This window comes from Amblyomma maculatum, chromosome 3 (assembly GCF_055883805.1).
Source record: "Amblyomma maculatum isolate TAMU_Amacu chromosome 3, ASM5588380v1, whole genome shotgun sequence".
Taxonomy (NCBI): Eukaryota; Metazoa; Arthropoda; class Arachnida; order Ixodida; family Ixodidae; genus Amblyomma; species Amblyomma maculatum.
The window spans coordinates 131,975,676-131,999,439 of NC_139346.1; the positions used below are offsets into that span (position 1 = coordinate 131,975,676).

The 23,764-nt window shown below is 48.2% G+C and overlaps 1 protein-coding gene across 2 annotated transcripts in view; it reads right to left on the bottom strand.

Annotated features, from left to right (window-relative positions):
* Positions 1-1,075: 1,075 nt before the first annotated feature.
* The window catches only part of LOC146196049 (eukaryotic translation initiation factor 4H-like), a 40,000-nt gene continuing 17,311 nt past the window's right edge, over positions 1,076-23,764 (bottom strand). For both annotated transcript variants that reach the window (XM_084598058.1, XM_084598059.1), the window contains exons 6-9: positions 21,086-21,263; positions 16,263-16,348; positions 5,275-5,430; positions 1,076-1,200 (exon numbers count right to left, since the gene is read on the bottom strand). In XM_084598058.1, coding sequence (XP_084454184.1) covers positions 1,187-1,200; positions 5,275-5,430; positions 16,263-16,348; positions 21,086-21,263 — 434 coding nt within the window. In that variant the 3' untranslated portion in view covers positions 1,076-1,186. The remainder of the gene's footprint in view (positions 1,201-5,274; positions 5,431-16,262; positions 16,349-21,085; positions 21,264-23,764) is intronic.

Sequence of the window (23,764 nt, forward strand, 5' to 3'; positions counted from 1 at the left end):
CACTTAATCTTGCCTTACTTTTAGTAACCAAATAATCTATATTCTGTTACTTCAGGTCTACAGTCTATATTTAATTGCATGCAGTCCTGAAGCTAAAACTTTTTCTTTTTTGTAGGTGCAACGCCGTCTGGCGGAGTTGTGGAACCCCGAGCTGTAGCCACCATAACCTAGCTGGGCCGCAAATGGCGTAGAGTGTTGCCGCCGCCGCCCCGCCCACCAACAAGTGACGTCATGGTTGCTATGCACAGCTGCGCCTCCACTGCCGCAGGTGGTTTCTAGGGAGAGGTGCGCATTGATGAGCGGGGGAGGCCACAGCTGGCACCGTTCCAAGGCACGGACGGACGGACGCCGCGAGTATGAGCCATTACAGGCTTTCGACTTAATATTCGTTTGCTCGCATCTCCACGTTCCAAACTAATGGGATCGCCCGCGCCGCGAACCGCCTTACTGTTTTGAAGAGGCCACACGACGCCGCCACCATAGCTGGAACGACCGACGGCTTGGCCAGAATTGGACACTCCTTTTCTTTCACCGAAGGTCACTCCGGTCGAATTGCATCATACCTCGTGGGGCTGCGTGCGAGTGGCTCACATTTCCGTTTTGGTACGCTGTGTCAGTCTGTTAATGTGAATTTTCATTCATCGCTTTCACTGGTGCCATCGCCACAAATATAAATGGCTATTCTGCTCCGAATCACACCAACGGCTCGGAAAGTGGCAAACGTTTTTGTTTCGTACCGTGTGGAAAATGCCTGGTTTACGGCAGACTGCAATGATTGCGGCGCATTGGCCTCGAAAAGCGCATTTAAGGATATGCGAGGTAATCTCTCTAGTGTTTTGTTGCTTCTAGAGAGGGTATGAACCAAATTCGTACTTTTATGGCCGAGAAATTACCCGACTGCAAGAGTGCACCCTTTAACAGCCTTTAACCATTAACAGAGGCTGCAATACGCTCCTTATTAACTGGCTCCGATACGTGGCCCCAATCATAGGTTATTTCAATGACACAGGAGCTACTCAGCTGTTTTTAATAATGTGCATCAAGCAAACAAGAACTAAGCACCAAGTTGCCCAAATTTTCCAGTACGTCATTTTTATTTTTAATCGTAGAGTACAAAACTCTCAATCCACACACAAAAAGAAAGACAACTTTAAACACAACATGCTGAGCTTTCTAGGAGTGGTGGTTAGTCAGCATCGCCTGCAAAGAAACATAGAAACATTGTGGCTACTAGTAATCACTGCAAACCCCTCCCTCTGCTGCCAAAATCCCCTCCTCGCTCAAAGAAAATAAAAGGTACAATTTGAGCAGAAGTTGAAAAGAGACAAAAACAAGAACACGGGAGCACTGCTGCATCGCATTCAAGCCGTAAAAGCACACATTGCACACATGCCCACCATTTTCGTAGTTCAAATTACATCACTGCATGTACCGGCAGCTCTTGCTCTCACAGGTGCACTCTGTTCAAAGGGCTATTTCCTAAGTGCCGTGGTGAATGAGGCTACAAACAACTAAATTTTCTGCCTCCAATCATACTGTTGGCTGTGAACAGAACGAGCCAAAACGTCAGTCGCCTTTCAAACACAGTCTGTGCTTTATTAACACAGTGATTTGCACACTTGCTGTAAAATGATTTCCAAGTATTTATGGAGACCAATTGCTCACCACTTAAATTATGTAAAAACAAATTCCCATAACCTTGAGATGCCAACCGATTCTGCCTCACTATTTCACTGCGACAACTTTGGGCCCACACTAATCGGAACAAAACTTGTTAACAGCACATAGCTTTCGTGTAGAAATAAAAATATGCAAATCTGGTAACTCAGAAGACAATGCACAGAAAAAAAAAGAACTACTGCTTTTCATGCACCATGCTCCAGTGCACACTCTGAATGTGGCATACTGCCAGCTTTAAACTCTCAAGTTGTCTGTACTGCAAGAATGCCACTCATGCCTGTAGTTTAAAAAAAGGTGCGGCCACCCACAGAAGTTTACAAAATGTAAAAATTACAAAAAAAAAAAAAAAGCTTCACTGTTCGGCTATCTATGCAACAGCAGGGGTGGAAGCAGGCTCGAGCATTTTGGAGCAGCTTTGGGAGCAGTAGTAAAGCCATTTTGGAGCAGCTTTGCAGCAACGAAACGAGAGTTTTGGAGCATTTGAATTATGTTTTGCAGCATGCTTCCAAGGTAAAACACCTTTGATAATTGCAGTTTTCTTTTTCTGAAATATATAATCTCCAACCTGATTCCTTTTTATGCAAGTTCAATGCCTTTCCAACCTCGCACTCATCTCTGACATGACAAACGGCTAAAGCATGTGAAGATATATAACACAGGCCGACCTTAGCAAAAACTTGGAACAAACTAGCAGAAAACGTAGCGCTTGCTGGTGCGCTTCATAACTGAACATCTACTCTGACCTACCTATTTTGACTTGATAGATTCAAATGTTCCTTTCTTTAGACCACAATAATGTGCCTTGACAAGCTTGGCGCTAGTGCCGCTCCCGTGCTTTTTGCCTACCATGGGATTGCAGATGACTGCAGTACGACCTCAATCGTCTTGTCCGTTTGTAAATATGGCGGAGGTCTACAGGGGCGGAAGCAGGCTCGAGCATTTTGAAACTTTGGGATATAGATAGATGGCACTGAAGGGTAGATTTTCCATCCTACAGCTTTTTTACTTCGCTGCCTCCTGCATGTAGTTTATCATTCTTTGCTTTAGCAATGCTGGGGCTTATTTTTAATATTTTGGCGATAGACCTCTATGCCTTTTTAACACTCTTGAGAAGCTTCCTATTGATTGACAGCTTTGGCGTATCAACCCATAACGCTTGAAATATGGTTTTGTCTGCCGTAGGCCTGGCAAGCCTGTCATTGACAAAGAGGTTTGGTTTGGTTTGGTTTGTGGGGTTTAACGTCCCAAAGCGACTCAGGCTATGAGAGACGCCGTAGTGGAGGACTCCGGAAATTTCGACCACCTGGGGTTCTTTAACGTGCACTAACATCGCACAGCCTTGCTTTTCGCCTCCATCGAAAAGCTTCCGCTGAGGCCGGGCTTGTACCTGCCTGTTTTCAAAGCAGAACCATTAGAATAACTCATGCAGCTTTTGCAGTTGGACAAGTTTCCTTCCTAAGGGCTCACAGTAGTTAGTGCTACCTGCTTCGCTTGCTGACCTCGCGAGATACTACGTCACATGCACAGTGCATTTTTTTCAGCAATTATCTCCAATCATCGGTGGCTCATATTAAATTTACTTGCGAACAAATATTTATTATGCTCTGTGCTTCCTTCCCTTACAAAAATTTCATTTGTATTAAGCCCAGCGCAAGATGCTTTATATCTTTGCCCCTGGTGCTGTGACATAGTTCCAGTGTTCTGCTAAATTTGATGGCAGAACACTGCCATCAAATTAAAACAGCCAGTTTGGAGCAGTTTTGGAGCAATATTGGGTTTTGGAGCAGGATGGAGCAGGGAAAGCAGTTTGGAGCAGAATGGAGCAATTGGAGCAGCACTTCCACCCCTGCAACAGCCACAAATTGAAGGATGTGCTCTGCACTTCCTTACACCATGGCCATAATACTTAGCCATGCCATGAGCGAGCAAGGAAATTCAGCTTTTTCGTGGTCTGCATGTTCCAAAAACATCTACATCCACTCCTAACACAAAAATAGTTCGGGCTGCATCAAGCAGGAGAATACTGCAGAAAAAAATGCAACAAGTGCTGTTCACAGTCCAGGCTGTCTAGAAGTTAAATTCATTCCTTTGAGGCAAACATATTGCATGATGTGGCACAAGATAACCGCGCTGCTTTTCCCAGGTCCTCCATGTGGAAGCAGCAGACTTCTCCATCAGCTGCACATGCCTGGTTCTGCTGCTACCACAGCTAGCACAGCACCAGCACTGGTGCAGTACAGCACAGTAGGCTGCTGTGGCCTCAGAACAAGAACCTTCAGGACACAAAGCCCCCTTGCTTCAGAACCACAGCCATGCACTTGCCCAGAGCAGCTTGCCTCCCACTGATTTTCTGCACCTCAACGTCAAACCATTCCCTTCGAAACATGTGATGCGCTCTGTTGTGGCCCCAGATAAAATGGCCTGTGACAAATGAGTGCTTGCACAGAGAAGCATGAGGAGACGAGTGAAGCAAGATAGGGAAAGATTGCTTTGTTCAATGAATAATGCAACGTGTGAAGCCCTCCACCCCACACTCACACATGTGCACTCACACATCACACTCAGACACGGACACCCCAACACCTGGGCCAAGGCTAACCTGAGACATGCTGCAACTGAGCAGTCTCCACCCAAAAATGCATTCAGAGACTGCAGGAGCCTCCCTCAGAGCCACTCAGGAAGGACAAGCACAAAGCTTGAGAGCCAGTTGTGACAACGTGGCCGAGGCGTAATGTTAGTGCGAGGCCTGTATCATGTTTCATGTGCAGAATGAGCAGGTCACATTTCCTGCCCGCTTTCGGTACCATCAGAATGCACTGCTACAGTACAGGCATGACATTCCAGCTTATCACTGAAGCCCTAAAAGAAAATGCAAGTAAAATGTGCGTACCTCAAGTCGCACTGAAAAAAAATTTGGAAGCAAGCATGCCTTCAAGTTTGCAGTTGCACCTTAGAAGCTATGGCCGGCACATCCCCGTTACCTCGTTCCCATGAGTGGCAGTTTTGGGGCTCCTCAAGACACATCCCAATTTGCACACAAGTTTCTTCCTTCCAACTGCACCATGCCTGAACACAAAACCTGAACACAAACACACACACGCACACACGCAAAGCTTTCATGCCACCCAGGGGGCTACTTAGTAATGCAGCAAAAATGAAGGCCCACTCCCCCCGAAGCACGGCCAAACATGTGCGCCCAAAGCAGGTGAATGAATAAAACAGCCAAAAGAGAGAGAGAGACAGAGGCTTAGTAGAAGAGAAGAGTAGACAGGCCAGTCCACTGAGTGTAATAATGCCCAATAGAAGAATGCACCACGCGCTTGGCTCTCGCAGGCAGCGGCGGACGTTGCGAGACAACCCAGGCAAGGAGGAGGGGCCACTAGGCACACAGTTCCATGGATGCAGTGGCGGCGGCCGAGAGAGAAGAAAGTCGATGGGAAGGAGTAAGACAGAGTGCACGAGCGGGGAACAGGAAGAGCCGAGCAGTGGCAGCAGCGCAGCAAGCCCGGCAAGCTCAGTGGCCCCGCCGGGAGGCTGAGGCTGGTCCCGACGGGCGGAAAGAAGGCAGGGGGTCCGAATGTGGGAAGTCATCACCTTCAGAGGTCTTGCGGGTTTTCTCGTACACCTTCTCGTCTCGAGGCTTCGCCTGACCAAAGATGGCCGAGCGGCTGGATGTGTCGGCGACGTCGCACACAGGCGCACGCACCGTGCGTGGCAACAGCTTCAGCCGCGGGCGTTGAGACAACTCCTCTGCATTACAGGATAAAGGGACCACAAGAAAGCAGCTTAGCAAATCCCTATGAACTTCTTTAACTTTAGAAAAACTTGGCTGACAATATTCTAAAGAGAAAAAGTTAAAATCATTTTTTGAGACTTTCTTCTCAGAGTTCTAGATCACTGAATAGCTAAGCTTAAAAAAAGATGAAGTCACTAAGGCTCTAACGAAACGGACTGAAGGCACAAAAAGCACATCCAGTTGTTGCTGCCATGTTATTAAAGGAGTATAGACACCATTTTTTGAAGCGTCGGAAGGAATACGATTGCTTTCCTGGTTATACAGAGATGCTCCCCAAGCAATCCCAACCTTGCGCGTTTCCGCGAAGACAAGCCAGGCAAGTACTCCGTTTTTCAAAACCCATTGGCATCGACATCTCTGTGACGAAAACGTGTAGATAGGTAAACAACATGACGTCATCAAACAACTGTGACGTGGAGTCGGCAAAGCAAAGAGCAGTGACGACACATGGCCGGACTCGAACAGCGCCGCCGCCGCTTCCGGCCGTGCCCTGAGAAAGAACTCCACTTCTGCTCGCTTTACTCGATGGCTTCTTCGTTGGTGCATGTTACAATTACCTCACCGATGTACGTATGGAGACTGCCTGCTAAACTCAGGCCCCAACAGCATGCCTGCACAAGTGCAGGACTTATGGCAACGGTGCCTGTCGATGGCGCGCCGGGAACATACTGCGCTGCTCCCTGCCTACCCTAGACGTCGCTAGCCCTAGCTGGTTTCACATCGAAGCGCCAGCGAAAGGCGCTTCGGAACGAGCTAACGCTGTAAAAAACGTCGGAGTTTAGCGCCGCTTTACTGGCAAGCCCATCTCGTAAAATAATTTCTTGCTTTGCGCGACGCCTTCAGCAGCGGAGCTAGTGCGTCGCACCGGGCAATAGCTGTCGGAAAAAAAAAAGTTCGCTTGTATCACTGTAAATATTTCTACCAGGACCTCCGTATTGGCCGAATAATCCTCGCAATTTAATCGTGACTGATAGTCCTTTGTACAAATAGCTATGTAAGCGAATGAACAGTGATCTGCGATAGCTAGATTACCGATAGCGGATGCTGAGGCAGCTATGACTTGGGAGCCGATCGCGGCGGCCACGGCTTTACGCACCCAGATTGCCTTGACTGCGCCAGATGGCGCCACATGCTTGGACGGCGGCACGCAGGCCTGCCACGTCGGGACCAATCAGCGCGTGAACAGGCGAGAGCACGGGAGCCATCGGGAGAGCTTACGGGTTACGGTGGCCCCCCAACAGTGTCCCTCTCATGAGGAGGCAATAGGGGGGGGGGCTAACCACCCCACCCATCAATCCAACCCCCCCCCCCCCTAGCGTCCACCCCCCCTAAATTCAAGAATCACACAGTTAGTTACGGTGGCTGATCGCATCATTACTAAAACATTTTTTTAGAACAGCTTGGCTCACAGCGTTGGCCAACCGGACTGATAAAGCAGCATCTTCACGGTTCCTTTGTTCAACATTCCTACCAGTTGACATTTCCTGTGCGTCAACCCACCAAGCTTTCGTAGCTGCTGCTGATTCCTGCTTCGTCGCATGAGTCGCAGGCAAGCGGGTCGGGATTAAAGTGCCCGGCAATGTTAGTAACATCCACGCTACTGGGCAAAACAACGTCGCTGTACTAATTATGCTACGCTGAAGCGCTGCTCGACGACGATATTTTCGTGCACGTACGACAGCAAGCAGACGAAGAACGCGACCCGAATGCGTCATCAGATTTTGCGTTTACGCGATCACCAACCTTGCCAGTAGGGAGCGCTCGTGTGGCGTTCTCGTATCTTTGACGTCATCGCGCGCTCGTGTCCTGAGAGATCGAAACCGAAACTGGCCTTGATAAATGCACTGATAACAAATTAATTGATCTGTGCTGGGGCTTTTTGGGTCGCAGTCCCTCTGTTTTGGAACACTGTGGATCGATTAAAGCAAAAATACCAGAACAGAAAATGTATGTGTCTATACTCCTTTAAGGCAGGGAACCGCAGAGCCCTGGGGTCCCATGGGCTGCTTTTGTGGGTTCCGTGAGCTCCTACAGGACTGTCACCCACTCTCCTCACAACATCCCTGTCCCACTACTTGCTACCTGTGCTGTCCAGATAGTGTCTAGTTCCTTGAAACCCATTTTGGGGTGCTAGCTTATTTTAGCCTGTCCCCCAGTTTCTCGCACTGTCTAAATCACCGACCTTGGCATCATACCAAGATGCTGCACGAACTTAGCAGTGTGCCAAGGATACTTCGTCATTAGATATTCTACATACGTCTAGAACGCTGGTGAAAAGGTATAACGGGGACATGGCACACAAGGTGACCTATGATGGGGTTCATGCACTCGAGTGCGTGGTGACTGACGGCATGGGCTACATAGGCGAGTTAGCCAAGCCAGAAAGAAAAGTGCGCGTCAACACTGGGTGCCTTTCATGGTGTTTGGATTGCATTGGCAGTGACAGAGCAAAGTTCTGCCACCAACAAGCCCATTTGCCCCGAAGAACTGCTAGCTGCTGAAGTAGAAATATATGCATCAAGGCAGACGAGCAAGTTGTCTTAAATTAACATTGAGATAAAAAAGTGATCATATAAGAGTCTTAGGGAGCATGTCTCGGTGCCATAAAAAGTCTAAATAATCAAGCAGGCCCGAAAAATCAGAGGTCCGAATGTTTGGTTGGCAACTGTGCATTGAAACCGATATCAATGGTTGCATTGCAGTGAAGCGTATTTTCTCTTTAGGTACACACTTCAGTAGCCGACAAGCCTTACCAGTGTTTTTCTTTTTTTAAAGCGTTCGTGTGCGCTGGAAGTTCTGAAGCTAAGAAGCTACAGTATATCAAGCAACGGCATTGCTTTGGCTTGTCGCTTTATTGGGTTGTGGAAGTATTGTGACCAGGCCTTCTGCATAGTACTTCAGATCTTTTATTAACCGTGCTGGTGCAGACAGCTACTTTTATTTATTTTTTTTGAAATTGGAATTGAAATTGGTTTATTTATTCCTCGTACAAGCGAGAGGAGGCAGGGACTAAAGGCTATGTGAAAGCCTGACAGAGAATATATATTCAAATTTACAGTTGAACCTGGATATAACGAAGTTGACACAAATACACAATTTTTCGTTACATGCAGGGTTTGTATGAAGGCTCGCACGAATGATGCAGAAACGAAACAGAAAGGCTTCAGATATCAGTGAAGGTGAACTCAACCTTCAGGCATTTATTTTAAAGTAAAAAAACTGCGCAATCTCTGCTTGTTTCCGCACGAGCAAAGGCACAACACGGTGCTCCAATGAAGCTAAATCATGTAATGCTCCATCGTCGTCACGCAAGCCGACGAAACGGCGCAATACGTCTATTGCGTTCATCACCTCCTTCGCGGTGGGCACGTCACACGGATCTGGCTCGCATTAACCATCATCACGGACATCGGGATTTTGCACGCTTTCGGTAAGTGCCTCATCATTCATTTCTTCCGTAGCTACGGCAGCGCTGTCGGCAAACAAAAAGTCGCCCAGGTCGACATCGTCGGGGACACCACCTTTGCTGCGTAGCTCATCCCACGCTTTGCCCCATCGGATGAAGCAGAAGTCTCTTCTTCCTCGTCACCGGCACCAGCCTGTGCGCTTTTTGTAATCCCTGCCTTCATAAAGCCCTTCTTAATAACTTCCGCCCTGACTTCTTGCCAGGAGGCAGCAAGCATTTCAACTGACTGATAAATATTGATCTTCAGCTCCCGTTCCAGACAGATGTTCAGAAGAAGCTTCTGTATCAGTCAGTGCCGGTAACAGCATTTAAAACCGTTTATTCCTTTGTCCAGCGGCTGTATTAGTGATGTGCAATTAGCCGGGAAGTAGTGCAGTTCGATGTGAGACAGCTGCAAGCCTTCAACATGGTGCGCAGCGCAATTGTCCAGAAGTAGGCAAACTTGACGGCCTTACCGCTTGACATCCTGGTTGAAGTCTTTCAGCCATTCAGAAAATATTGCCCGAGTCATCCACGCTTTAGTGTTCGCCGTGTATTTCACAGGCATACGCTTCGTCCCCTTAAAGCACCTGGGACGGGCACTTTTTCCCACAACTAGTGGGACTCGCTTGTCAGTGCCGTCGAGGTTGGTGCACAGTAGAACTGTTATGCAGAGTTTGCTCTGCTTTCCACCGCGGCAGTCATCTCCTTTAAGTGCTAGCGTGCGGCCCGGAAGCATTTGATAAAAGAGGGTAGTCTCGTCGGCATTATAGATTTCAGCCGCTTCGAAGCGACTCAGTATTCCAGGAAGCGTGTCAGCCACCCACGAAGCAGCAGCATCACTGTCTGCAGAGGCAGATTCGCCGCAGATGACTTTCCCGATGACATTGTGTCGGCTCTTGAAACCTTGTAGCCACCCGTTGTTTGCTTTGAAGTCATCATGGCCCAAGATGCACGCAAAATCCTTCGCCTTCTGTTGTAATATCGCTCTGCTTATGGGCACATTCCTGGCTTGCGTGTTCAAAAACCACGTGAACACTGCTTTGTCCACATCATATGTTGACAGTTTAAATCTTTTCTTAGCCTCTGTTCCCGACTCCACCGCACTTCTCTTCCGCACTCAAAATTGTTGACAGGGTGCTCGCTGGGATGTTGAAACGAGCGGCGACGTCCTTCTTCTTCTCGCCCGCGGAGACCGCATTTAAAATGACAAGTTTGTCTTGAAATGACAAAAATTTTCATTTTCTGGCCGTTCAACTCATCATGACGAACTGACGCCGCAGATACAAGCAGAGCCCCACGAATACAGGCAGAAAGGCTGTCCTTGCACTTCCGAAATCTGTCGGGCGAACCAACACCACAAATCCGCAAACACACGAAACGCAGAACAACATACAAGATGGCGAATGCACAAAATCCGCCTTTTGCACGAGTTTTCTGCGCATGCGCGAAGTCGTAGCGGCAACCGATGGAAACACATTGGACGGCGTCGACGGCGTTTCTCGGCGCCGCCAGTGCACGGGGGCTGGCAGCACAGGGCGGCACGGTGGCCGTCACAGGCTTGGCAAAGCGATGCCAACCACATCTGCCGCGTAAGGTTGCCACTCTCTAAGCATGCCAAGATTGCAAGACGCAGTTTTTCAGGTTTCCTTCGGCGAGCCGCGGCCAACAACGACGTGAAGCTTGAATTGGGGCCACCAAGCATCAAGATGTGAATGGCTGACCTTAGCAACCGACTGCGTACTCTCGACTGTGCGAAAAACACTTCGTTACAGGTATGTATGCATCTAAAGGAAACGTGCATGATGAAAAGTATCTACCGGAGTTTGCACCAAGCCTGTAAACCACCAGTGATAGCCACAATGAGCATTTGTTCGGCGCGTCTGGTGGCGATGTATTTTGTTGTTTGTTTTCTTTATGTGCGAAGGGGCCGGGTAGCACGGATATCACAGGTAGCTGTGTGCGCTAGACTGTAATATTTAGCATGCTTTATCGCGACTGCCGCCCGACTAAAAAGAAAAAAAGATTGGGCGTTTGCTGTGATGCACCGCCGTTCGCGTGCAGAGTGGTTGAGCTGGTCATGAGGCTCGCGAACGGCAGTGCATTAAAACGCCGTATTTTTTTTCTTGTTAGTGAGGTGGCAGTCACGATAAAACATGCTAAATATTACGGCCTAGCGCACACAGCCGCCTGTGATATCTAAGCTACCTAGCGCTTTCGCACAAGAGAAAATAAACAACAAAATACATCGCCTTCAGGCCCCGGCGCAACTAAAGCAATCACGCACCGAAGAAATCCTCATTGCAGCTATCATTGGTGCGTTACAGCCTGGGTGAAAACTCCAGTAGGTACTTTTCATCATGCATATTTCGTTTAGATGCATACATACCTGTAGTATCTGTGTTTTTGCCGCTCGGAGCATATGACGCACTTGACACTCTTGCACGACGCACAGTATTTTTTTTTAAATTAAAGGCTCGCCTTCGTGCACGCCAAAGCATCCGGATTTTGTTCCTTTGGTGTACACAATCAGATGCACTTCGTTAGGGAGCTTATAATCATCGTCTTCGTCCAACCGTTTGCAACGGCAAGGAAACCGCCCGGCACAATAAATGAGTCTCCTGGATGGTTCATGCTAGTTCACTTGCAGAATGGATCGCTCTGGACGTAGAACAGAGTTGGTTCCTGACCGAGATGCGCATCCGATATGTAGGAGATGCACATGTGTCACCAAGTTGCTGATTCCGCGGAAATCACGGCGGAGGCAGAAAGGAACGTTGTGGATCCTTTCACAACAGAATGACCATTCTCTGCGTACCGAGAACCTTTTCACCACTGCGACCACATCCGTTCTGACTCCTGAGGGCAGAAACTGGATACAGCACTGAATCATCCGTTGCCAGAAAAATGCCGCGCGTTTCCTGCAGGTGTACATTCCGGCCAGGACAATGCCCATTTTAGGGGGTGTGTATATGTGCCTCTCTGCCAAGCTTCATAGATAAAATCCTATAGCTGCACGCTTGTAGATGACGCGAGGAGGAAGCAATGCCCATTGCACCATGCCGGCGCCGCAGTGCCCGCATTGTGCTCGGTAACTCAAGACACCCCGCGCATATGCGCCGCTCAAAGTCACAGGAGACGATTCCACCTAGCTCTGCAGCATCAACAAACCCCTGGCTGCTTTGCCCTTTGAAATCCCTCTCTCTCTGCCCCCGCGCTCTCCTGTACGCCGAAAACCTGCACGCTGAGAGCGTTTCATTCTGTCACGTCGAACACGGCCCGCGCTACACGCTCTTACAATACGAAGATTGTATATGCGTACGTGCATTAAGAGTGAATTGTGAAAACGCTCTACATTCCCCCATACTGCGTGAACATGATATACTGCAATCACTGTCACTACTTTCCGCCCGAGGCCAAAAAAGGGGGGAAGCTTTCGCTTTCCACCTGCGTTGGCGTGGCCATTTCGTATGGTGTGCTTTCGCGTCGTCTGCTACACTGCCATCCAATGTGTTTCTCGCCCGCTCCCGCATGATAGCGCCCCATCCTCCCGCAAAAGGCGGATTGCATGTGCTACACGCACGTACAGTACCTACAAAGAAATCAACTGCAGCCACTAATGCCACCTGGTGTTGCACTACACTACCTGAAGAGGCTGCTGCATTAGCCACGGAGCGGCGCTAGAAGGTAATACTATGTATCATCATCATCACCAATTTTGCTTGATTTTTGCGATTACAGGTGTTCACGTAGCTGCTGGCTTCTTATAGTTCTAATATTCACTAAATTAATGCATTTATTCAGCCAAATTTTCAGTAAAAGCTAAAAAAATAATGACTTATCAGCTTCGCGAGTTCGTTACATCAAGTTTGACCGCTGCAACACCTTCGTTACATAGAGGTCGAAAATACATTGGCTTCAATGGGTGTGGCATTAGGGAATTTAAAAACTTCGTTAAATTCAGGAATTCGTTACATAGAGGTTTGTTACATCCAGGTTCAACTGTAATTATAAACAATGGCAGAACGAAATTCCAGAATTTCGAAATTAGCTAAGTGGCAAATTACCAAGGTTCTATACTGATGCTCAAAATTCTGTCTCTTGCAGAGCTACTATGCCAGCAATGTGACATTTAGGCAGCAGTTCCTGTACAAGGTGTTTGCAACAGAAAAGAGAGACAGCAAACTGTGACATCTGCCTGCAGTATATGTGCAACAAGGGAGCATGCACTCCGGAGCACGTGTCCTGCAGTGATGCGAGGATGCCAGGTGACAGCAGGCCTCTCTTCATGGCGTGCTAATGCAGCAGCAGAGAGCACTTCCAAAGTAACCTCCACCGATCATGGAAGGGATTTGCTACCAATGACTGCCAGCACGACAGCTTCATCCTGACACAACTAAAATTCAATGCGCCTGCCAGAGAAGCGGAAGAGCTAAACATGAATGCGTTCATTTGGATTATAAGATGATTTCACGCAGTCCCAAAAAAGTCATAGAATCGATGCTGAACTGTAGATTCAGAAGTGATGCAGAAGTGATTGCTAATAATTATACACATAAAGCCTAAAATAACCTTTCATTTCCAGCCTCAATGCGCAGAGATCGTACTCCCACTGGTAATCTAAGGGCTTATAAAAGTAAAGGAAATTCAGATGATGAATCACAAGACGGTTTTTAACTCCCTTTTTGGCCTTTAATTGGTAACCATCGCCATGATGCCCCGCTTAAGCTGTGAGCATGCCTAATATTGCCACCCGCACAGGTGAAGGTCAAAGCAAGTGGTGACGTGGATTAAGTATGCAGGTGGCCATCAACCCTGCTACACTCACCCACATCGCAGACACAGTTACGCATTCCTTCACCACCAGATTAATAAAAAAGAAAAAGATTACAGGACTGCGCTTAAGTCTGCTAAAAGCGGAAATGGTGAAAGCAAATTAAATGGCGAAAGCCACTTTAAAGGACTGGCTTGATTAGTCAATGACCAGTTTATTGGACTCTCAATGAACCACAAAACTGTAAGGGAAAGAAAAAAAAACTGGGCCCTCCAAAAGCTCAATTTATTGCTTACTACTGAGTCAGAGGCTGCAAAATGAGATAAATGCTCTTTTGAGCCATGCCACACTTCTGTACTAGAAGGTCCACCTGAAATTTGGCGAGACTCGTTGTGTTGCCCTAAGCCGATGAAAGAGCTGCGACCGCTTGCATCAGCTCAGCTTGCATGTGAGTCGCCATCGATTTCAGACTCCACAAGCACTTGACGAATGATTTCGACATCTGTGAGCCCAGCACACAGTTCCAACTCATCGTAAATGTCCGTGAACTCCAAAAAGGAGACTGTTCAGAAAATTTTGACACTTGCACCGGGGATCTTGGCAATGAGCTGCTCACTGCCAGGCAGCCGCTCTACAATGCTGTCCCTGTCCAAGGCAGCTGACTCACCATTCCACATAAAATCCTGGGTGCAGGAAGCGATTGCAGAGCGTCGTGGGTGATACCACCTTCCCCGCATTGGCAAGCATGCTAAGTACTCCAAGCAAATCATCAGTGTAGGCTTTTCCACTTTCGAGGCACATCACTACACGCGAAAGCAAGCGTGATCGATAGTTCCTCTTGAGATTGCGTATCGCACCTTTGTCCGTAGGCTATAGGAGACTTGTGTTTGGTGTCCAGAACTCCATGCACACAGACTTGAAGCTGTTATTGTGCCTGTGTACAGCACAGCTGTCAAAGAACAACAAAACTTTGTGACCTTCTAGATCGTATTTGCAATCTAGATTTCTTACATAGCTTTCAAAAAGCTGCTGGGTTCTCCATGCCTCCTTATTAGCCTCATACAAGACAGGCAGTGACTTGAACACCTTTAAAGCACCCTGGTGCTTTCGACTTGTGGATTATGAGCATTGGCAGCTTTTCCGCTCCTGACATATTGCTGCCGGCCAAAACAGTAACCTGCTCCTTACTGTGACTGCCACCATGGCAAGAGTCACTAGCAAAAGCAAGTTTTCTCTGGCATAAGATTAAAAAAAGTGCAGTCTCGTCGCAGCTGAAAGTGTCGTCTGGCGAGTACACCTGTAAGAACAACTGTAGCTTTTCACAGCGGTAGTTGGCAAAGACGCTAAGGCAGACAGCTGGACTTTCGCCGCATAGCTTTTTGAAGCTGAAATCAAAATGCTTCTTGAAATTTCTTAGCCAGCCATCACCGAACTCAAATCCTTCAATGCTTGTTTGAAGTACCATCGTCTTAGCTTTCTGTTTGAGGAGGCCATCGGAGACAGGAACCTTGCTAGCCACCGTTGATTTCAGCCATAAAATGAGGGCCTCCTTGAGCTTTGGGAAGGCACCTTGGCTTACATTTTTCTGACAACACGCAGTAGGTTTTTTTCACCACCTCCAAAATTTTCAGCTTGTTCTTCATGTAACCCGAAATAGCCTGTCTGGAAATCTAAAACTCTTCCTCAACATCTGCCTGTGATCGACCACCTTCCACAAGCTTGACGATAGCCGCTTTCTTTGCTATCGGTTTGGTGCGGTACTCGCCTCACTCTATCAGTGCCTTCGAGGCCAATGACAACATCGATGATTTGTTCTCCATTACAAATCGGCCCACTTGGCGAAGCAGAACACATAGTGCAGTCCTCTGGAGGTTGTCACTGGGTCACATCACCGACTCCGTTGGGCGTCTACTCGCTGCCGCGTTGCACAATAAAAATTTAAAATTGATGAACTGAAGTCGATACAGTCAATGCGAGCCACAGTAGTGACAGAATGTGGTTTCCATATCTACGCAGCACGACCGCGACTAGCCCTTCTCGCTAAGCTCAGCAACGCATGTGAAACACACAGCACAAACTGACAAGCAAGCAGTCGAAGCGGTCCAATAGTCTAAAGGTAGAAAAAAAAAAAGCACTGCCGACAGCGACGCTGTTGCGTAAGTGGAAGCTGCTAGGCAAATATGGCCTCAATCCAGCGTCAGATTGGCTGATGAACAAAATGCAAGGCCAGCACCGGTTTCGAGGCTACAAGAGGAAAAAGTAAGCAAACAGGGTGGTGGCCACTCAATCCACTAATGACCTCTGCATTTTGGGCTCCCTGGACACTGCCATATTGTTTAGTGGACAGTCGAGTGCACCCCGTGCAAGCACTGTGGAAACTACAGCGAAACCGGTTTCCGACTGTCCAGAGAGAAGTTTCAACAACTCCCTTGCCCAATGCAAAGGTCTATGGGAACAACAGTACACCAGAACAGCACAACCTGTGGTGACTTCCAGTGAGCCATATGGTGGCCTTAACATTATGCCAGAATCAGAGTGAGAACTGAAGTTTGTGCAAGACCAGTCACCTGACGTGGGCTCCCGAAACTCTTCACTGTCTGCAGGGCGCCTGTCGCGGGGTGGTCCTCTGGCCTGGAACCCACCAGGAGGGCCCCTGCAATTTCAAAAGCATTGGTCACTATCTAACACTACATTCAAAAGCCCCAAATCCCAATAATTGCCCACGCTCTGAACTTGAAATGAGTATCATCACCTCAGAGCCAAAGAACAAACAGCCAAAACTCCACGGGGCTTCAGCAAATGACAAACCGGATATGTCCCTATGGCCACAGTATAGGCGCACCAAAAGTAAAAGGAGCACGCAAACTGGGTAACATTGCATGCCAGTATGCTCTATCAGCAGATGCGCAGCAGCAAACGAGTGCGCTTCAGCACATCTACCTGATCCATCTTGATTGCCTGATGCTCGCCTTATTGCCAGCATGAGCCAAGCTGCACTGCAATCCATCATTACTCGCCAGTACAATGCATGTAATACATGTTTGCATGATATTCTTTTGTTGTGCGCTATCTTCGGCCAAGCAAAATTTTGACCACATCTGCAAAAGCAATACGCTAGCATTTATACTCCTTAGCGCACAAACTTGCCGCCAAGTTCAGTACGACCCATGGCAGTCACAGAAAAGATACAGTTAAACCTCAGTATAACGAAATCCTCAATATAACGAAGTTACAAGGAATACATAACATAATGCCCGTTGGAAACCATGTATATTTTATCTCAATATAACGAAGTAAATGTTTCTGTAATTTCAACACAACAAAATCTTCAGACAAATTTTACCCGGAAGAACAAAAACTTCACAGAGGCGGCAATGGCCAAGGAGAAAGCATTACCAGCGCGCGAGACTTTGATAAACCATGCGGACAGGCCTCCCGGGGCGCGCAGCATTCCCTCCCTACAAGCAAGTCATAAGCTACAATCCGCTAAAATATCTGCGCCCCCCCCACCCTCCCGCTTTTTTTTTTTTTCTCTCTCTACCTCTGTCTTCTTTCTTTCTCTTGTCTTTTTGCTTTGTCACAAATGAAGCAGAGTGGCGGCTCCGTATCCCCCCCCCACTTCGCTTCCTGCTCTGCTTATTATTTGCAGCGATCCAAAGAACCTCTTTCCCATGTCTACGGAGGCGTGCACCGGCCATTTGTCATTGACCCTTTCTCGCACGGCTCTCGCGCAGCCGCCACTTCCGCAGTCGTCGTTTGTGCGCCGCTTGCCGCTAGGTTTGCTGATTCTGACTCTCCTTCGCTTTGGTTTCCCGCTGCATTGCCACAGCCGCTGTTTGTACGCTGCTTTCTGCTCGGTTCATCGATTCTTCTTCTCTCCTTCGCTTTGATTTCCCCGAGTGCGTTGCCGCCATGAGTGGCTCTAAGCGGAAAGCGCTTTCACTCGAGCAAAAAGTGGCAATTCTAGAAGCCGTTTCAAAAGGCAAGAAAACGAAAGACGTCATGGCTCGATTCGCCATATCTCAGAGTACGCTCTCAACAATCTTGAAGGCAAAGGCCTCCATCCTCAGCTCTGCAAAGTGTGGCATGAGTGCCAAGCATAAGCAATTGAGGACAGCTACCTACGAAGATGTGGACAAGGCTGTGTTCTCCTGGTTTATGCATGCCAGAGCACAGAATGTGCCAGTGAGTAGGGCAATTTTGCAGCAGAAAGCAAAGGACTTTGGTTGCCTGCTTGACAGGGACACCTTCAAGGCTAGCAGTGGTTGGTTCCACCGTTCCAAGTCCCATTATGGGATTGTTGGACGGGTGCTCTGCGGGAAGTCGACGTCGGCCAACGCGCCTGAAGCCGCTACTTGGCTGGAGAAGAAAATGCCAAGAATACTAACAAGGTACCAGCCATCAGAGGTGTACAATGCGGAAGAATATTTTTTTTTTAAATGCTATCAAATTGGACTCTAGCACTAAAAGGGGATTGCTGTCACGGTGGGAAGCAGAGCAAGCTACGTATCACAGCTCTTCTCTGCGTAAACATAGATGCCAGTGATAAGCAGGTGCCGCTTGTGATTGGCAAAAGTAAGAAGCCACAATGTTTTAAGACTGCTCGGAAGCTGGAAGTTGAGTACACTTCGAACAAGAAGGTGTGGATGTCCTGCGACATCTTCTGTGACTAGCTCCGGGCGTTTGACAATGAAATGAAGCGTGACGGCCGCAGTGTTTGCCTCTTGGTGAACAATTGTTCCGCTCATCACATCGAAGACGTAGAGCAGAAAAATGTCAAGGTGCGTTTTTCCCGCCGAACTGTACTTCGCTGATTCAGCCGCTCGACCACGGAATAATAAAATGTGAAGTGCGCGTATTGTGTTGGCTGATCGACAAGCTACTGCTCAATCTCCACTTGAAACGCCCCACCAAAGTGGACATTTTTCAAGCTTTGAAAATGTTCGCTGAATCCTGGGAGGCAACGTCGTAGGATGTGATTCAGCGGGTCTGAGAATGTTGCGGCTGAAACAAGTGCCCCAGAAGAACGCAACCTAGCGGAGGCCAATGAAGGAACTCCGTTCACTGCCCATGCACTTGGACATGACGAGGGAGACAATTAGGTCGGCCTCGAAGAAGCATGGTGATGCCTGGAAAGTGACGGGGCCGTTCCTGACGGTGTCGTTTTGGAGGACTTCCTCGACGCCGGCAATTGCGTTGTTGCTACCGAGGAAGTGACGGACAACTGCATTGTGCAAAACGTGTGGGGACAACTGCATTGCGCTTCCCTCGCCCATAGGGAAGCGCAAGCGCTCGTCACACTAGCCAATATATTCTAGGCGCTATACTACCGTGCTCAATGCAACCACAAAAATTACAACTGCTGCAGCAAAACTGTGTATGCACCTGTTATCAGCACAAGCCCAGTTTCGCGAAGGCAATGGCTCTGTACGCGATATGCTAAATGCATCACTAGGGTCTTTTCATTTTCACAAAAAATGCAAGGCGTCTCAGAACAAGGCCTTTCAGTTGAAAAACAAGCTTTAAGAATGAGAAGCTGACCACACAGGAATTCTCAATTAGTATTTCGTGTACTGTTGTGGCAGCACACAATATCGTACCTGAATTTGCATTAGTGGGACCACCTCTGACATCACAAAAATACTACCAAACGTAAAATGTTTGCACATGTACACAGGAAGATAGACAAGCGGCTGTTCCAAAAGTGCCTCAAGATTTCAATGTTTGCTGCCACAAAAGAAATGCAGCGTTGCTCTCACGTGATCAAGCTTGAACGAAGGCACAACTCCAACAGGCGTTTCCGCTTACTCTTTTACGAAAAGAGCAAAGTGTGAGTGATGGAAAGCATTCGAGGGATCGCGGCGAGAAAATGCAGTGCGACCCAGATTCACAGAAAGGAGAAAAGCGAAAGAACAACAGAGAGAAAAGCATAGCTGTTGCACAATCTTGGGCAAGACGGGAGCAAAGCGTGGAGACTACCGCACTGAGGGAGGAAATGAACAGCATGGAGGCACGAGTGTGCACTTGTGTTATGTCCTGTAAACACGCGGTGCGATGCACTGTGCCACACAGGGAAGTGCACTTACTGCTTCATGCGATTCAAAACCACATTGTAACCAGTATTTCGCTTCACGTGACTGCATAATAAGCAGTACAACTTTCCTTACATTGGGTCCTGTGAGGCGGACCAGTGGCCAGCAAAAACCGCATTAAATCCGGTCCTGCACTATAAGCAGTTACGTTGTAAGTGGCCTCCACTGTACTTTGTTCTCAGCAAATTAAGTATGTAGACCTGCTGCACTATGGTAGCTTGGAGTTTACCGTTATGGTTCCGAGAGCTTTGCCACACCACGGCATATGCACTCAAGACTTAGCGTGCACAATTTTTTTCTGTGCATGGGCTGCCACAGAAGCTGTGCAGTGATAATGGGCCCCGATTCGGTAGCTGAAACTTCAAATATCTGTGAGGCAAGCTAGACACTGTGCATGTCACGACAAGTCTGTATCACCTGCATTCTAGTGGCATGACAGAAAGAGCTGCTCAGGAGGCCAAAAAGCTGTTAAAGAAGTGCTCTCTTCGCACATGAGATTTTGAAAGTGCTCTACTTGAGTGGCGTAATACCCTTAGGGATCCTGTCACCTGTGCAGAGGATCATAGGGCCCATGCGGCAGACACAGATCCTCTTGCCAGTGCCAACACATCGCACCTCGAGCCGGAGACACAGCAAGGATGTTTACAACTTTTTTCAGGCAAGCTAGTATCGGCAAAAGATCCACTACAAATGGGCGCCAGGAACTTGTCCGCAATGATGCCAGAATAACACGTAGTATCTTAAGACGCTCTCCAGGCAACCTGATCTCCAACTATTGTCCTAAGGCCAGCCAGAGCTCCAAGGTCTACGATTGTGAAGACGAAAGACAGCCATGAAATCCGTTGCACACAACAAGAGCCAGAAGCAACCTCACAGCAGGCACCTGAACACAGCGACCTCCAGACTGGACAACAGCAGTTGCACAGGAGCACAAGATAGCATTGAGAACCCGGTCAATACCCACTGTGAGATCAAACTTCTGGACTTCCTCAACATTAAAGGGAAGGTGTGGCCAAACCTTGCTGTCATGCTGATAAAGCCCCAACCGTTAACCTGCAACATCTACGTCACCTATTTCCAAGTGTACTTATATTGCTCCCTTCCAAGAATAAATGGCTTTCGTTACAGGACAGCCAGCCTGCTTACGCTTGAAATGAAAAGATGGTAATGACAAACTCAAACAGCCTTGAACTGTTCATAAGTTTGGGAGTGCTCATACTCCTCTCACTAAGAAAAGGCCAGAGATCTTGCCTCACTCTCGTTTGTCATCCAATCTATACTGCCTAATAGACCCTGACCTGTCAAAGTCACGGTCACTTGGACGGTCCGAAAATCCTCCGCGAAAGCCCCCACGGTCTCCTGGCCGGCCTCCTCGGTCACGGTCCCCGTAGCGCGGTGGTCCACCGTCCCTAGGTCCACCGTCCCTCGGTCCACCGTCCCTGGGTCCGCCTCCTCGGCCACCACCTCGGTCGAATCCTTCAGCCAATAAAGCCAAACTTACTTTCAGCGCAAAACAGAGCACAAACACTGGCTTCCATTTGAACTATAGGGTAGTACAACAAAAAATAGTTTCACTACACATGTTCAATCTTGGCAACCGCAATCGGAAATCGGGGAAAACTGCCCAAACAAAGCCAAAGAAGTTATCTGCGCAACTGCAATCATTTGTCTCTATTACATCACTTCCGTGCAATCAAGATCACCAGCCAAAAGGTAGATTTCATCATGACACCCATGATGCCAGTAGAACAAGAGATCTCGGGAAAGGTTAGCAAATACACATTGCTGACAAATTGTCTACATAGTGTCCATCCAGCGCAGTTGCCCACAGGCTATTATAGCAATAAAACTACACTTTTCAAACAGTTGTCCACATTCGATAAAACCAAAAATGGCACCCAAACACTAATTATTTGGGGGATACTACTGGCCACAGTGTGCCATCTGTCCCACGCATCAGAAGTGAACACTACGAAAATGCAAGAGGACAAAGGCACACAGTGTACGACACATGTGGTGCACTCTCACTCATTGAAAATGTCACGCGACTAGAGATTCATGATTCGCACTCAATGGCTAACGCGATGCGAAGCGTTAATGCACTAGGAGGGATCACATGCTAAAAGCCAGTATGCACCCTAGTGAAGGCAACAAAATCAAAAGCACACACACACTAATCGTATGACATGGCGTCCAGTGCTGTGTTAGTGCTGGACACCATGTTCCGACCATTCGACGTGCCAGTTTGTAACACTTTATACCGCTCCTGTCTTTAAAAAACTCCACAATCTCCCTCCCCACTGCTGTTCATCTGGGTGTATCGTGCACTTACGACAGTGTGCATCGCTGAGTCTATTGGCCTCGCCTCTATCGCTCTGTACAGCGCTATGTGGGTACCTGCGACCTGTGTCAGCACTGGAAATGCCCCAACATTTGCCCGGCCAGCCTTCACCAGTCTCTTAGAATTTCTTCCAAACCTTTTTACCATGTCAGGTGAGATCTTCTTGGACCATTTCCAGCGTCCATCTTCAGAAATAAATGAGTTGCAGTTTCCACATTGTAGCCGTATGGCTGCGCTTGGGTGGATGTCAATGAGTAATTACTCCCTTATTACAAATCTACCCCAGCTTGGGGGATTCCCCTAAATATTTGACCAGCTACACAACCACGTGTGCGATTCCTACCGATACTGCTGAGGCCGCTGATTTCCTTCTTTGAGACCTTATTTTACATCATGGCACTCCCTGTCGGCCCCTTACAGACCGTAGCCGCCCCTTGCTTTCAAAAGTCGTCGAAGACATCTTCCATTCCTGGTGCTTGCCACTGCCTATTCCCCCTAAACCAACAGCCTCACCAAGTGCCTCAACTGTACCCTCGAAGATACGCTTACTACAGTCGCCGACTGATTATTTGGACCTCACGGGGACCGCCAAAAATTCCAAATAAACAGGAGTCCGAAAAAACAAAATCAGAAATAAAAAAAGAAAACTGGCATGCCCTATGCACTTATTCAGGCCCCGCAATTGGCTGGAAAAAATTGTGAATATGCTGCTGGACGTTCCTCCGTTTGCGAGCAATCAGATCGGCTTGAATCTCGAAAAGGGTCATGCTGTCACTGTAGGCAGCTGCAAGCATCGTATTTGCCGCGCTTCTTAGCTGAATTCCCCGGCGCTGACTGCCCCGATGTTGGTGCCATTCCCATATGCTTCGTTGGTCTCACTGCTAGGCGTACACAACATACAAGCAACACAAGTAGAATGAACACTGCACACTATAACTGCACCGCACGCCGTTACAAAGAACAAAGAGACGACCGGGCCAGCGGCTACTGGATTTGACCTGGATTTGGATAGGCCGAAACTAGCCATTGGGCCGGAACACACAAAAACGATGATGATGAGCGGACTCCGTCCCTACCGCCACCTCATGGGGCGGTAAGGAGGCTCATTCCAAGGCGCTTCATGCTTCAGTCAGCGTCGGTGTGGGTAGCTGCTGTCGATTGAGTTGGCTCGAGTAGGGTCCGAAAAATCAAATGAGAGGTTGCGAAGTGTCCAAAATTTCGGTATTTGTTATGCATTATGGCCTATAGGAAGGGTGATGGTGCCGCAAAGCAGTCCGAATAATCGAGTATGTCCGAATTTTTGGAGTCCGAAAAATCAGTCGGCGAGTGTATTTAGCTACGCTTCACCGCAACCCCGTGACTGGAATCTCACTCTCCCATAGATCACATTTGCTTAAAACTCTACCCCCATGACTCTGCCGGTTACTCTCTTTTCTATATTTTGTACACCTGCAATCCCCACTCCGCCTTCTTCACAAGATGTGGTGCCCTCTGCCGAGTGGTTGAAAATTCGTCCGCTACTGGTTGAAAATGTCCTTGGCAGACGCAGCCACCTACAAAAATGTCTGTACTTGACAGCTACCATCATCTGTCGCATATGCCTCTTACCAATGTGAACTGCGCATGGCCCCCCCGA